General features: G+C 36.2%; 1 protein-coding gene across 2 annotated transcripts in view; it reads right to left on the bottom strand.

Moving 5' to 3' along the window:
• Positions 1–13503, bottom strand: part of LOC107772939 (uncharacterized) — a 51548-nt gene that overhangs the window by 25376 nt on the left and 12669 nt on the right. For both annotated transcript variants that reach the window (XM_016592394.2, XM_016592395.2), the window contains exons 6-8: positions 1367–1541; positions 700–1294; positions 6–118 (exon numbers count right to left, since the gene is read on the bottom strand). In XM_016592394.2, the coding sequence (XP_016447880.1) occupies positions 6–118; positions 700–1294; positions 1367–1541 (883 nt within the window). The remainder of the gene's footprint in view (positions 1–5; positions 119–699; positions 1295–1366; positions 1542–13503) is intronic.

The raw sequence follows: 13503 nt of genomic DNA, 5'->3' as shown, positions 1-13503 counted from the left end.
GATACCTGATTATAGCATAGCTTATAAGCACCATAAATAACATTGACTTCCATGGATTTTTCCATGAAGCTAATTGTTGAAGGTGGTTAATTGATTCGAAGAGAGGGAAAAGCAGCTCCTGTGAAGAAAAAAAAGGTGATCTTGAGGAATGAGGAAACATTATGTACTATTAGTTCTACGACTAGTAAGTTTCTAAACAGCAATGATGCATCACAAATCAAGTATCCCATTTATGAAGTGATACTCTTCAAAGATGAGGTGCAGGAACTCGTTTCAAATTTTAAGAACAAGAAGCAAAGCCAACGAAGTATCCTCATTAATGAAGTGATACTTTCAAAGATGAGGTGCAGGCACTCCTCAGTTCTAATTTTACAACAATAAGCAAAGCCAACCAAAGGATGCCACAAATTAGTGGAGCTGCTAACTACTCTAAAAACAAAAGACATATGAACTGCTGAACAACAATCAAGCTACGTTCTTAATTCCCTAGAAAAAAAAGAACTGCAGCTTTTCAGATTTGCACCATTTTTAACCATAGGATCGACTGAAGTAACTCACAATTTAAGGCAGCATTCCTGTTCGAGGAACTGTCCTTAGCAGGGATCAACTATCAAGAACAGAACAAGTAGCAGCAATCTCCAGGATCACAGGAACGATACGTTAAGCAAAAAGAGAAAGACAAAGGAGTTCACTGCACACCTTCATTACAGCTAAATTAGTATCAATTCCTTCAACTTTGACTTGGTCAACTGTTGCCTGTGCAGCTTCAGCCCTTCCAATGTTCTTCATTGACTGCTTGACAGCATTTTCCAGAGGATTTACCTCACCAACACAGACATCTCCAACCAAATTTGTTGCTTCTCCAATTATGTCAACCTCCTTGCATGAGATAATACCAAGTCTACAAAGTGACACCCGTGATACTGGGTGTATCACCTGTCTCCTTGCACTAGGAGAACCCAATAATCCACGATGATTGCCGACAGATTTCATGAGTGTCAAGCGGCTTGATAAAGTTTCCAAGATCGCATCTCCTCTAGGAAGACTTTCTGCCAAGTTAAAACACAGTAGGGTTTTATAGTTGGAAGAAGATACCTTAAAAGCCTCTCTTACTGCCCTGTATCGGTAAATTCCAAGAACAGCCCTAGCGAGTGCTTCAAACTGCTGACCCTCTTTGATATTATACTTCCGAGTAAATTTGTGAGCATGGAAGATTTCAAGACAGATATCCAACCAATAGTCCCGTCTTGAACTTCCTTTAAATTCCGGAAATTCAAAATATGCAGGATCTACCCTGTACAAACTTAACGTTAGTAGTCCCTGGTGAGTTAGGATACATAGCTTCAACTGAAAACATGAAACTTACATAGATGACGACTTGTACATAACAGCTTTGTCAAAGAGGCGAGCACCTAAAGGTCCAGTTAGCTCAGGCTTAATGATCTGTTTCAAGTCAGATGCTAGATCAAATCGCACTGCTTTATCATATAAGCCCATTCCAGACTCAAAGTAGAGAGCATAGTTGGTTAATGTCAACCTTCCTGGATGAAAGGGAAAATGGAAGAATAAAGCATCTTAGCAACTAAGGGGGGGAAAAAAGGCAAAGGACTAAATATACAACAAACGATCAGTAGACAGATAGATTTCTTTTTCTTCTTCTCTATGAGTAAACAGATAGTTCTTAACTAGCAGTTGATAAGTACAAATATTTTCACTTGCCCAACGTAGGTGATCACCTTCCCTTGTAAAGTGAAGGTGTAATTGTTTATGGTATTTGCTTATATCAAACCCTATATGAATCATCATCATCAGGCGGAAAGTTCTAGAAATATGCTTCTTCATAAAGTCTTTTCGGATCAAAGTTGTTCTTGGTAGGTGGGGAACAATATAAAAGTGAAGGTCCAAATGTATAATAGCTAATGATATTTGCCTATATCTAACTCTATACAAATTATCATCAGAAGTAAAGTTCTGAAAATATGCTTCTTCATGAAGTCTTTTTTTTCTTTCCGAGAAAAGGTAAGTTTGTCACAAAGTTTTTACAACAACAACAACAACAAACCCAGCTTAATCCCATACGTGGGGTCTGGGGAGGGTAGTGTGTACGCAGCCTTACCCCTACCCTATAAAGGCAGAGAGGTTGGTTCCGATAGACCCTCGGCTTAAGGAACGGTAAAAATAAAGCAATTTGTCATGAAGTCTTTACGATCAAAATTGTTCTTGGTAAGCTTTGATTAAGAAATAGATAAGTCTCCTAAATGAGTGAACAGATCAAATTTCTATTGGAAATCCGTATTTGCAGTATTAGAATCAACAAAAAAAGCACCTAAACCTTCACTTAGTTCAAGAAATTATTAAGCTTGATAGCTTTGTTAATAGATACAGTCAAACCTCTCTATAACATCCACCTTCTATAACAATTTCACTATAACAACCAATTTTTCTTTAAAATCAATTCTTTATGTTATATGTTACCTCTCTGCAACAGCTTTCTACCTATAATAGCAACAACCATCAATATAACAGTACACTTTTTGTAAACTTACCCCTCTATGACAACCTTACTCAAATATTGAGTGATTTTACTATTTTCCACTTCTGTTGCTAGTCATTTATTTTCATGATAAAGAAAGCACTAGTGCGGCTTTGCTATCATAACCACATATTGAACTAGAGTCTCTTAGATTACTAATAAAAGGTCTAGAGATTTTGAACAAATATTTTGGAACTTTAATACACCATTTTTGACAAAGAATATTACATCAATACTTACTTCAATCATTAAGGATTTTTCCGTTGAAAGATGAACATATTTATATCCCATTGGGTAAGAGTTCACCATCTTTTAATTAGTGAAATATGAATATCTTTTGAGATTTTAAATTTAAATAATCTTTTTATCTTTTATAACATTATGAAAAGCAAACTGATATTTTATATATTTTTGTGACCGCCAAATAAGATTTAAATGTCAAATGTTGTTATAGGTGTATATTAGCCAATCGCTATAACCAAAAAAAAAAACGGAACAAGCGTGGCTTGACTGTATATCAAACATGATAAATAGCACAATTTATTTTCTGGAATTGATTTATCTGATTATTTTGCATTTGACAATTCAAGATCCCTGGAATTCTTTTAACCGATGTTTGATATGGATTAAAGTCAAAATAGTCAACCAACAGACTCCTTATCCTCCAATTCCCATATTTGGTATAGTATTAAAAGTCAAATTAGCCAATTATCAAACTTAGTATTCTTCAATTCCCTAGTTATCTTGTTTAGACGGGTTGATATTAGTATCAAATTTAGGAATCCCACATGTAATACATCTTAAATTACTGTTATCATCCCGCCTAAAATTAGGGTGAGGGTCAACCTTTTCTTCATTCCTCTTCTCCTCTTCATCTCCCTCCAAAAGCAGCAGCCACCATTTCCCTTCAGACTCCACGTTCTTTTAGTTTGGTTTGCTTCCCGTTTACCTCATTTATCTTGTTCATACCTACCCAAAGTTATCGTCTTCTACCCCACCTTCTGCTAATAATCTTTCCCTTCCCTTACACAACTGTCCCATCACCTCCGACCACTCCCCCTTCCCTCCACATCGTCAATGTTCTTATTTTCTTGCCTTCAATTTCTTTTTCTTTTTTTTGGTTTCCCACCCGGTGTCCGGTATCCACATTGGGGCCCGACTAAATCCGGATTCGCGCCGGGAAGTCCCACATTGGGGGGGTAAAGCACTCCCTAACAAAGGCGACACCATACCCAGGGACTCGAACCCGAGACCTCTGGTTAAGGATGAAGGAGTATTTGCCACTCCACCACAACCCTTGTTGGTTCTTGCCCTTCAATTTCCTTCCTCTTCTTCCCTTCCATATTACCCACACGTGCTTTTTTCCTTCCTTTTTTACCTTTTTCTTATTTTTCCCTTTTCAAAAATTCAAAAACTTTAAAAATGAGCATTTACAGTTCACCTGAAATGGCAAGTCTCGTTCGTTCGTCTACCCTTTTTTTTTTTTTTTGAAAAGGTAATAATCTATATATATATAATTGAGGGAATAGAGAAGATGACCTGGCACCTCTCATAAGCCAAGAAATCTATTTATCTTTTTTCTCTATTTTTTACATTTTCCCCATTCAATAGTTTTATTTTATTTATTTTAAAGTCCAAAAGTCATGTCCCTTGAGCGATAATCAATGAAAAATAAGTGCAGAAGTCATTATTAATGAATAAACAATCGTTTTTCCCCAAGAGAACCCAATGGCAATATTTTATCACATGTAACAATTATGTACCGAATCTAATTCCTCATTGCAATGGTAAGGAATTTTTGTATATGAATGTTGATGGGTTTTTAGTTTTTGATGCGTTGTCAGTTTAAACGGTTGTAGTTATTATTAATTGTTATTATTCATTTCTGCTTTTTTAGTTTTTCTAATTTTGTTGATCTTAGTTGGGAAGTTTGTACTTTGAACTGTGTTTTAAGCCTTTTTCTGCTTGAAGTGTAGAAAATTGGAATTTGTTGTGCTTAGCGTGTTAGTTTCTGATGTTTTTTTTTTTTTGAGAAGGTAACATATTTGTATATTAGTATATAGACTTCACTAAAATTGTGAAATCACCCATAATTACAAACGGGAGTGCCCAAAAAAAAGAAAACACTTATAATCCTTGGTCTTCTCACAAGGAATCTAGCACATCAAAAACGGATTCATGATCCTCCAAAAACTTTCCTTTACACCAAAAATAAAAAAAGAGCTAGACATTTCATCTTCATCTTCTGAATGTTACTGGACTTGTCTTCAAAACATCTCTGATTGCTCTCTTCCCAAATTGTCCACCATATGCAGGCTGGGACAATTCTCCATCTCTTTATGACTAGAAAGATTGCCCTCTTTATTCCAGCAAGCTAGAACATCAAGTAATCTTTCCGGCATTGCCCATAAAATTCTCCTTAAGCTGATGAAGATTCTCCATATTTCTACAGTGAACTTGCAATGCAAAAAGAGATGACTAATTGTCTCTGCCTCCTCTCCACATAAGTAACATCTAGAGCACAAGTGGTAACCTCTCTTGATTAATTTCTGATGTTTTCATTCTCTTTATTTTTGGTATCATTGATTTTGACTTTGTGCTTTTTTTTCCAGGGTGATTGGTGTATGTAGTTGCAGTATTTGGAATATTTTGTTTCCTCAGAAATTGTGGAGTCGTCTTTTAGTTAGCATATCTTGAAGCAATTGTGAGACGTTTAAAGTTTATCATGATGGATGACAATTGATGCATAGTGCACATTATTTCTTTTTGTCCAAAAGGAAAAATGCTTGTGCCAATAGATTTAATTTCATGTGAAAAAGAAACGACGGTAAAATAATTTTATGTTTTTATCATTTATTTTTAGTAATTTTCTTTACACCTAAACCAACATATACAAGGATTCAAATACAGAAATACTTTCTTCAATTATTTATTTTTCTTTTTTCTTTCCCCTTATCTTTTTTTTTTGGTTTTCAAATAGTAGGTGACATTTCGATCGCTATAAAATAAATTTCTGAGTAAAGTGTAGTTTACGAGAGAAAAACTTTTGAAGAATTCCTTCCTATAAATTCTGGTCAATTTCGTTGTATCTTTTAGAGAAAAGTTTCTTTCCTTTTTGTTACTAAAAGCAGGTGGAGACTGGTATGTGAAGCATCTGAATTATGTTTATCATGCATTTTCGGACCTAAGGCTATATCCCATGTATGGTCGTAATTCATAGTATAATTTTCTAAAAGTTACCTACTTGTATACTTATTTAACAATATTTTTGTTGTGTCAGTAATATCTAATTTTAGAATATTTTGTTGTTCTAAGATGGAAATATGGGAGGTGATTATACGCGAAAAGTGATTGGAGCAAAAATGTCTATATATGAAGGGAGTGTTAAATTGGTAATAAAATTTATTTGATGAAAAAATATATTTTTCAAATTTTACGAAAAATTAGTGGGAGGGAAAAGAAGAATAAATTTGATTATTTTACAAGGGATAACAAATTCTAAATATTTGAAGTGAAATAACAACTATGGGTTGGAAGAAAAGAGAGGAGAGAATCAAAGAAACGGAAGACATGAAAAGGAAAAGAAGAGGGAAAAGGAAAAAAAAGAATCATGTAAGGGAAGGGGGAAGAGAAAGGAAACAAAGAAGGAAACTTTGGAAAATAACGTTCTAACCCAATAATAAATGAATAAAATACAAAAAACACATCTTATATTGCTTGATTTGACCTTATAAAAAATAAACTAAATAAATACAAAATACACACCAAATATCATTAACTCAAACACTTACAGAATTGTAGAAAATGAAAGTACTCTTTGAGAAATATAACAAAATATGTGTAGAATAATAGGAAAAAAATTATCAAGTCTAAAGTTTCTAAAAGCATTTAGTGGAGTTCTAAAATTAGTAGAAAATAATTTTCTTTGTAACTTATCTTTTCCTTGAACGAGAAGAAACTAAAATAAACTATTAATAGAATAGCAAAAATGAGATCTAACTCTTCTTTACCCACACAAAAATATTTAGTTAGAAATGATTATTATATGAGAGAATGAAACTTAGGTGCGTACAGTAAATAGATAGAGGCTTGTAAGAAGTTAGGAGTTAGGACTAGAGGTTTCAGTGGTTTATTTGTTACATATCTTTTCTTCTATTTTCATTATTTTTCCATCTATTCAGGAAAATGTGTGTTAGGACTCACCAAATCTCTCCCAAGAGCATTTGATAGAATTTAGAAGTGTCAATGCATCAACACATATTGTACAAGCAACTGAGTTTTATTTGAATATTTAAGTGCTCATACAAAAACGAATGTAGGCAATAAACTTTTTGGTTTTTTTGTTTTGTAGTGCTTTACTTGCCTAAATTATTGTTAGTATGATATCCATAGACATGATTTTTATAGATGAGAATGCAATTAACTATTTCTCATGGTTCTTCTTCTATCTCGATAAAATTTAACCGATAAAAGCTATTTCATAAATTGGTATTTTTTTAGGAAACAACCGCGCAAAGCGTGGCCAATTTAACTAGTTGTATTTGTAAACAACACAAAGTTAGTCCTAGAGTTTCTGTACAGTGCAAAACACCAAAAGTATGGCCCTCATGTAATCCTAGAGGGCCTCTATGGGTTCTAGTAGAGTTTATGCCTCATTTACGTATTCCGTTTTACACCAAAAATGAAATAACATGATAGAATCTAACTTAATCCACCAGACTGTTTTGTGCTTCTCTCTAAAATATTTTGTGTTTCTTTCTCTCCAAATCACCCCCAAATTCAGGCTGGAATAGTACTCCGCCTGCTATTTCTTGCTTTGTCCAGCCCCTGCCACCTATACTAGCAATACAAAAGATCATGTGTATTCCCAGGCATGGACCATTTGATTCCGACGAAGTCAAGAATAGCTAATCAGTAATAAAACAGTGCAAAAAAAGTGATTGAGGTTTCTGTTTGACTGCCATATAAGTAGCACCTGCTACATAAAGACAACCTTTTTTTCTGGAGATTATCAACAATAAGGCAAGTTTGGGACAAAGGGTTGCTAATGCTGCTCTAGAAGCTAATGGACTTAGGTAGGGGTGGTCATCATTCGGGATGGAAAAGTGTGTAACTATCCAACCGATCGTTTTGAGTTCTAGCATATCTTTCCCTTATGAGACTTCCTACTTCACACAGGTTCATTTGGTGATCGTGTCTTGCGGGTACGGGTGGTTCGGGTCCTAAAGAGCCCGAGAGCGTATTGGTATGCCTACTTGTTAACTAGAAATCTTAAAGAGCATAGAGTTAACCAAAGTCAACAATATGAGTAAACGAGCTTAGATTCATGCTTTGAAGGTACCAATAAGGTTCGGATGATGATATTTAACTTGTACATATGTTCGAATTAGGACCCAAGTGGCTCGGGTGCGATTCAGCGCTATTGCATGGAAGTTAGAAACTTAAGAGTTCATAAGCTTGACTTGGACCTTGATTTCGAGTTGTAGCGTTTCCCTTTGTGTTCTGAGCCTTTGGATAAATCCATATAGTGTATGTTGTTGGGATGGTTTGGAGGGGCCACGGGTGGCTCGGGTGAGTTTCGAGGTGTTCGGGGAAGGTTTTTAAGGCAAAAACCAACAAAATCAGTAATAAAATTGCAGCAGCAGCCATGCCAATCATTTTCTGCAATTTCAGCCACTTTTCAGCACTTGCATAAATAGCATGATTTCAAACTTTGAGTTCATTTCACCATTTTAGGAGCTAGGAAGCTCGGATTAAGGGGAGTTTTTGGGGGATTTTCATATACTATATTGGGTAGGTAATTCTAACTTGAATCTGTGATTATTACATGAATCTATCTTCGATTTTGCCTTAGAATCAAGGATTTTAAAGAGGGAAAAAGGGATTTTGAATTAAAACTTAAGAAAGTAAAATTTGAGGTTTTGAATACCAATTTGGACTCGAATTTGAAAACAAATTACATATTTGGACTCGGCAGGTTATGGGCCACCGGGATTTGATCTATGTATCGAGTTTTGACCATGTGGGTCCGAGTTGACTTTTTGTTGACTTTTGAGATTTTGGTAAAGAATGAATCTTTTTCACGTGGGATTGATTCCAATAGCATTATTTGACCTTGTTGAGTATTATTTGACTAGATTGTAGACTTTTGGAGGCTATAGAAAAAGGAAAAGGTATTCTTGAAGGTTGAAGCTTATTTTGGAGAAGGTAAGTGTCCCGCCTAATCTCGACTTAGGAAATTTTGCCTAAATGGACTTTTGTGCTATATGTTATGTGTAATGTGTTTTGGGGTGACGTATACACCAGTTGACGAGCATAAATGCGTATACCAAGGCTTTCCATGCTTGGGTAGAATTTAGACCTTTTAATGCTTTGTTTTGATACATGTTCTCCTGGTGATATGCTTATTTGTCTGACTACTTGAGCTTTCTTATTCACGTTAGAGATCATGTCTAGGCTCTTGATAGCTTATTTGGATAATGATGGGCTATTTGTATATTGGATTACATATTATAGTCGTAATCATACACTATTATTTTTTTGAGAAGGTAATATAATGTATATTTATATATAGACTGCACAAAAGTTGTGGAGTCCCCCTCTAATTACAAGGAGAAATGTGACAAAAAAACATTCCTACTCCTTTGTCATCTACAAGGAGCCTAAAACATCAAAAATAGATTCATGAACTTCTAAATACTGTCCTTTACACCAAAAATAGAAAAGAACTAGACACTTCATCTTCAACTTTTGGATATTACTGTATTTTTCTTCAAAGCATCTCAGATTCCTCTCTTCCCAAATTGTCCACCAGATGCAAGCTGGGACAATCCTTCGTCTCTCTTAACTAGAAAGATTGCCTTCTTTGTTCCAGCATGCTAGAACTTCAGGTACTCTTCTCGGCATTAACCCACAAAATTCCCCTTAAGCTCATGAAGATCCTCCATAATTGCACGGTCAACCTAAAATGCAAAAAGAGATGATTGATTGTCTCTGCCTCCTCTCCACAGAGGTAACGTCTAGAGCATAACTGATATCCTCTCTTGATCAAATTATCCAGAGTCAGAACTGCCTCTTTAGCCATAATCCTACATTATACACGCGCGTACATTCCACACGTTTCTCTCTCTTGTCCATATGCATCATATATACTTATCTCTTGTACATATGCATACATCTCTGCATATGGTTCTCTTATATGGACTGAGGTTATGGCACGATAGGATATTCCCCGTGGTTGAGCTGATTATGGCACGATGGGACATTCCGTACAGTTTATGTGATTACGGCCCTTATGTGGTCCATCCGGTTGATATGATTATGACCATTCTGTGGTCTTTTTGGTTGATATGATTATGACCTTTGCGCGTGAACAGTGAAGACCTTGGAACGTCAAAAATCTGCCTTCAATTTTGGATGAGGAAAACAGTGGATGCAAAGACCATTCAAACATGAGGAAATTTTAGGTGTAATCAAGGAATGCAATGTGGATAAAGCACCCCGCCCAGATGGATTACCATGGAATTCTACAAAAGATGTTGGGGCACCATCAAGAAGGACCTTTCCAATGCAACAAACCACTTCCAGTCTGATGACAGTTTTGTGCGAAGTCTAAATGCGTCATATATTGCTCTTATTCCAACAAAAAAAAGGCACGAAAGAGTTGAAGGATTTATAGGCTGATTAGTTTAATGGGAAGCCTTTCAAGGTACTGTCCTAACTTCTTGCAAATAGGCTCAAGACTAATGGGACAGTTGGTTTCATCCCCATAGATGACTTTTGTAAGTGGAAGACAGATTACGCACATCAATCATTGCAAATGAGTGTCTTGACTCCCGACTAAGACAAAGGAAAGCCGGAATCATGTGCAAATTAGATATAGAGAAGGTTTTTGACGATGTGCGGATTTACGAGGAACTTGGGGGCAAAGGTTTTATTATTCAACTAGTACCAAGCTGGTACAGAAAACAAAGTACAAGGCATCAGTATAACTTTTTCACCAACATAGTTACATATTCCCCCCTAGTAAGTACAAAAAATCCAGATATTGATCCCTTCTATCTAGGATATTACTATAACAGCACAAATAAAAGTTCTTAATACATTTGTTTTCTACTCTAGATATTAGCAATCTCTTCCCTTCGAAGCATGCCTTGTTTCTATCTAGCCATAAAGTCCATAGAATGCAATTAGGGATGGTTTTCCAGATTTGCTGTAAATTCCTTTTGACTCTTTGAGACTGCCACATTATCAACATGTCACTGATCTTATGTGGTAACACCAGGGTTATGCCAATGATGTTAAGAAACAATTCCCAACATTGCCTTGAGAATCTACAGTGCAAGAACAAATGCTCAACAGTTTCCTACTCTGAATTACAGAAGTAACATCTGCTGCATAATGAAAAGCCTCTTCTCTGCAACTTATTCTGAGTTAGACAAGCACCCCTAGCTGCTATCCATCCAAAACAGGTTGCTTTCACCGGTGCTTTTGTTTTCCAGATCACTTCCCAATGCCAATTAGAGATTCCTTGACTATTTTTCTGCAGCAACATCTTGTAGCAATTATTCGCTGAAAATAACTTATCCTTGCTATTGATCCAAATCAGCCTATCAGCATTGTTCTGATCTACTGAGCAAGTATTTAATTGCTGAAGTAGTTGACAAAAGCTATCCAATTCCCAATCGTTTAGGTTTCTTCTGAAAGTAATATTCCATCCAGAATTTGAATTGAAATCAGCAATATAACCTTCTTTATTTAAAGCACAGTTAAATAACTCTGAATACCTGCTTTTAAAACTCTCATCTCCACACCATGTGTCCAGCCAAAATTTAATTCTACCACCATTTCCTACCTCCAATCTGGTATACTGCAAAAATTCATCCCACCAATCACTTATTTCTTTCTAGATTCTCCCACAATTTTTCAACTGGGAAGAATTTTGTTTCCATCCCATCTTATCTCCATAAATAGCATCTATAATTCTCTGCCAAATTTTCCTGAAGTGTATCTCCATAGCCATTTAAAAAGAAAACTTCTATTATGCAATTTCAAATTTCTCACTCCCAATCCTCCTTTTTTTTTGTCTTCAATGACTACTTGCCACTTGACCAAATGTATCTTCTTTTTGTCTGAGTTCCCATCCCATAAAAACTGCTTTCTTATGGAATCTAATTTCTTCTCAATTGATGCAGGCATCCTGAACAAGGACATAGTGTAAGTAGGTATCCCATCCAAAACACTATTTATTAAAGTCAACTTGCCCCCCATTGACAAGTATTGCTTTTTCCATGGAGTCAGCTTACCGTTGCACCTATCAATGACCCCTTGCCAAATGCTTTTTTTTTTTTCCTTTTTGCACCCAAAGGCAATCCCAAATAAACAGTGGGAAAATTTTCTACTTTACAGCCCAAAATGTTTATCATCGATTATCTTGATTTCATCTCTTGGCCAAGCCTCCTTTTGCGTTGTCAGCATATAGCTCCTCTCCTGGACATTCCTTATTGATATGTTGAAATTCATGGGCTTTGGCGATAAATGGATAAAGTGAATCCATTTTTGCTTCTCCTCTCCTGGACATTCCTGATTGATATATTGAAATTCATGGGCTTTAGCGATAAATGGATAAAGTGAATCCATTTTTGCTTCTCAACAATGAAGTTATCAGTTATTATAAATGGTTCCCTGAAAGGTATCTTTGAAACACAAAAGGGTTTAAGGCAGGAAACCACTCTGCTTCTCTTTTTACACTGGTTGTGGAGGGCTTCAGTATAACGATGACAACAACAGATGTTCACGTCTGGATTAAAGGTCTTAATGCTATTTTGAGAAATCAAGGGACTTCTCTATGAGGATGATTCTCTTATTTTTTGCGATCTGATAGAGACCAAATACTTTATCTCTGAATGATTCTCTTATTCTTTGAAGCTGTGTCCGGCCTCCACATAAACTACACAGAGTGTTCTATATCCTATGAATGAGGTGAGGTACCCAACAATAGATTGCTGAAATTTTGGGATGCAAGATAGGGTTTTCTACCAAGTATCTTGGCCTTCAGTCGGGAGCTAAATCTAAAGCTACTGCAATCTGGGATAACATCTTGGCAAAATGTGAAAAAGAGTTGTCATGCTGGAAAAGGAAGTATCTCTCTTGGTGGAAGGGTTAATTTACAGTGTGTTAAGCTTGCTGCCTACTCATACCATCTCCTTATTCCCTCTGCCTGCTTCAGTGGCTCACAAATTTGAAAAAATGCGAAGGGATTTCCTGTGGAAGGAAACAAGGAGAACATGACCTTCAACTTGGTTAATGGGGGAGTGTTTACTACATACAAACGGGCCAGAGGGAATAGGAGTCAAGGACTTGAGGACTCAATCTTTAAGTTTGCAAAACAAATGCTTTGGAGATTCAACATGGAAGTTGGGGCTTTGTGGAGGAATGTTGTTGTTCATAGAATGGTCTTCTTAACCCGGAATAACCAATTAATGACTCCCTAGCTTTTGTGGTATCTGGAAACATGTGATAGTGCAATGGAGTTTCTTTCAACTCAACACTTCTGTGGAAATTGGAAATGGTATGAAAGCGAGATTTGGGTAGACCCATGGCTAGGCCAATCACCTCTAAACGATCAATATCCAACACTTTTCACTGTGGGGCAAGACTATTGTTTTGAGAAGGAACTGTGGGGCAAGACTATGAAGCCTCAGTTTCATGTTACAGATCAAAACAGGGTTGGAATATCATATTTTGACGGAATATACATGATTGGGAAATGGACAATCTATGCTCACTTCTATGCAACTTCATAACTCCCCATCCTTAATGCCAAGACCTGGTTCTCTATCCTGGAAATGGGATGCCAAAAGGAAGTTCTCTGTTAAGTCATGGTACCAGAAACTAAAACCCCTCCAACATGGACTACTGGCCTCGGAATGTATTTGGAAAAAGACTTTGAAGGTGGAATGCTTCACTGT

This window comes from Nicotiana tabacum, chromosome 12 (genome assembly GCF_000715075.1).
Source record: "Nicotiana tabacum cultivar K326 chromosome 12, ASM71507v2, whole genome shotgun sequence".
Classification (NCBI taxonomy): domain Eukaryota; kingdom Viridiplantae; phylum Streptophyta; class Magnoliopsida; order Solanales; family Solanaceae; genus Nicotiana; species Nicotiana tabacum.
This window is presented reverse-complemented; position numbering and strand designations above follow the sequence as displayed.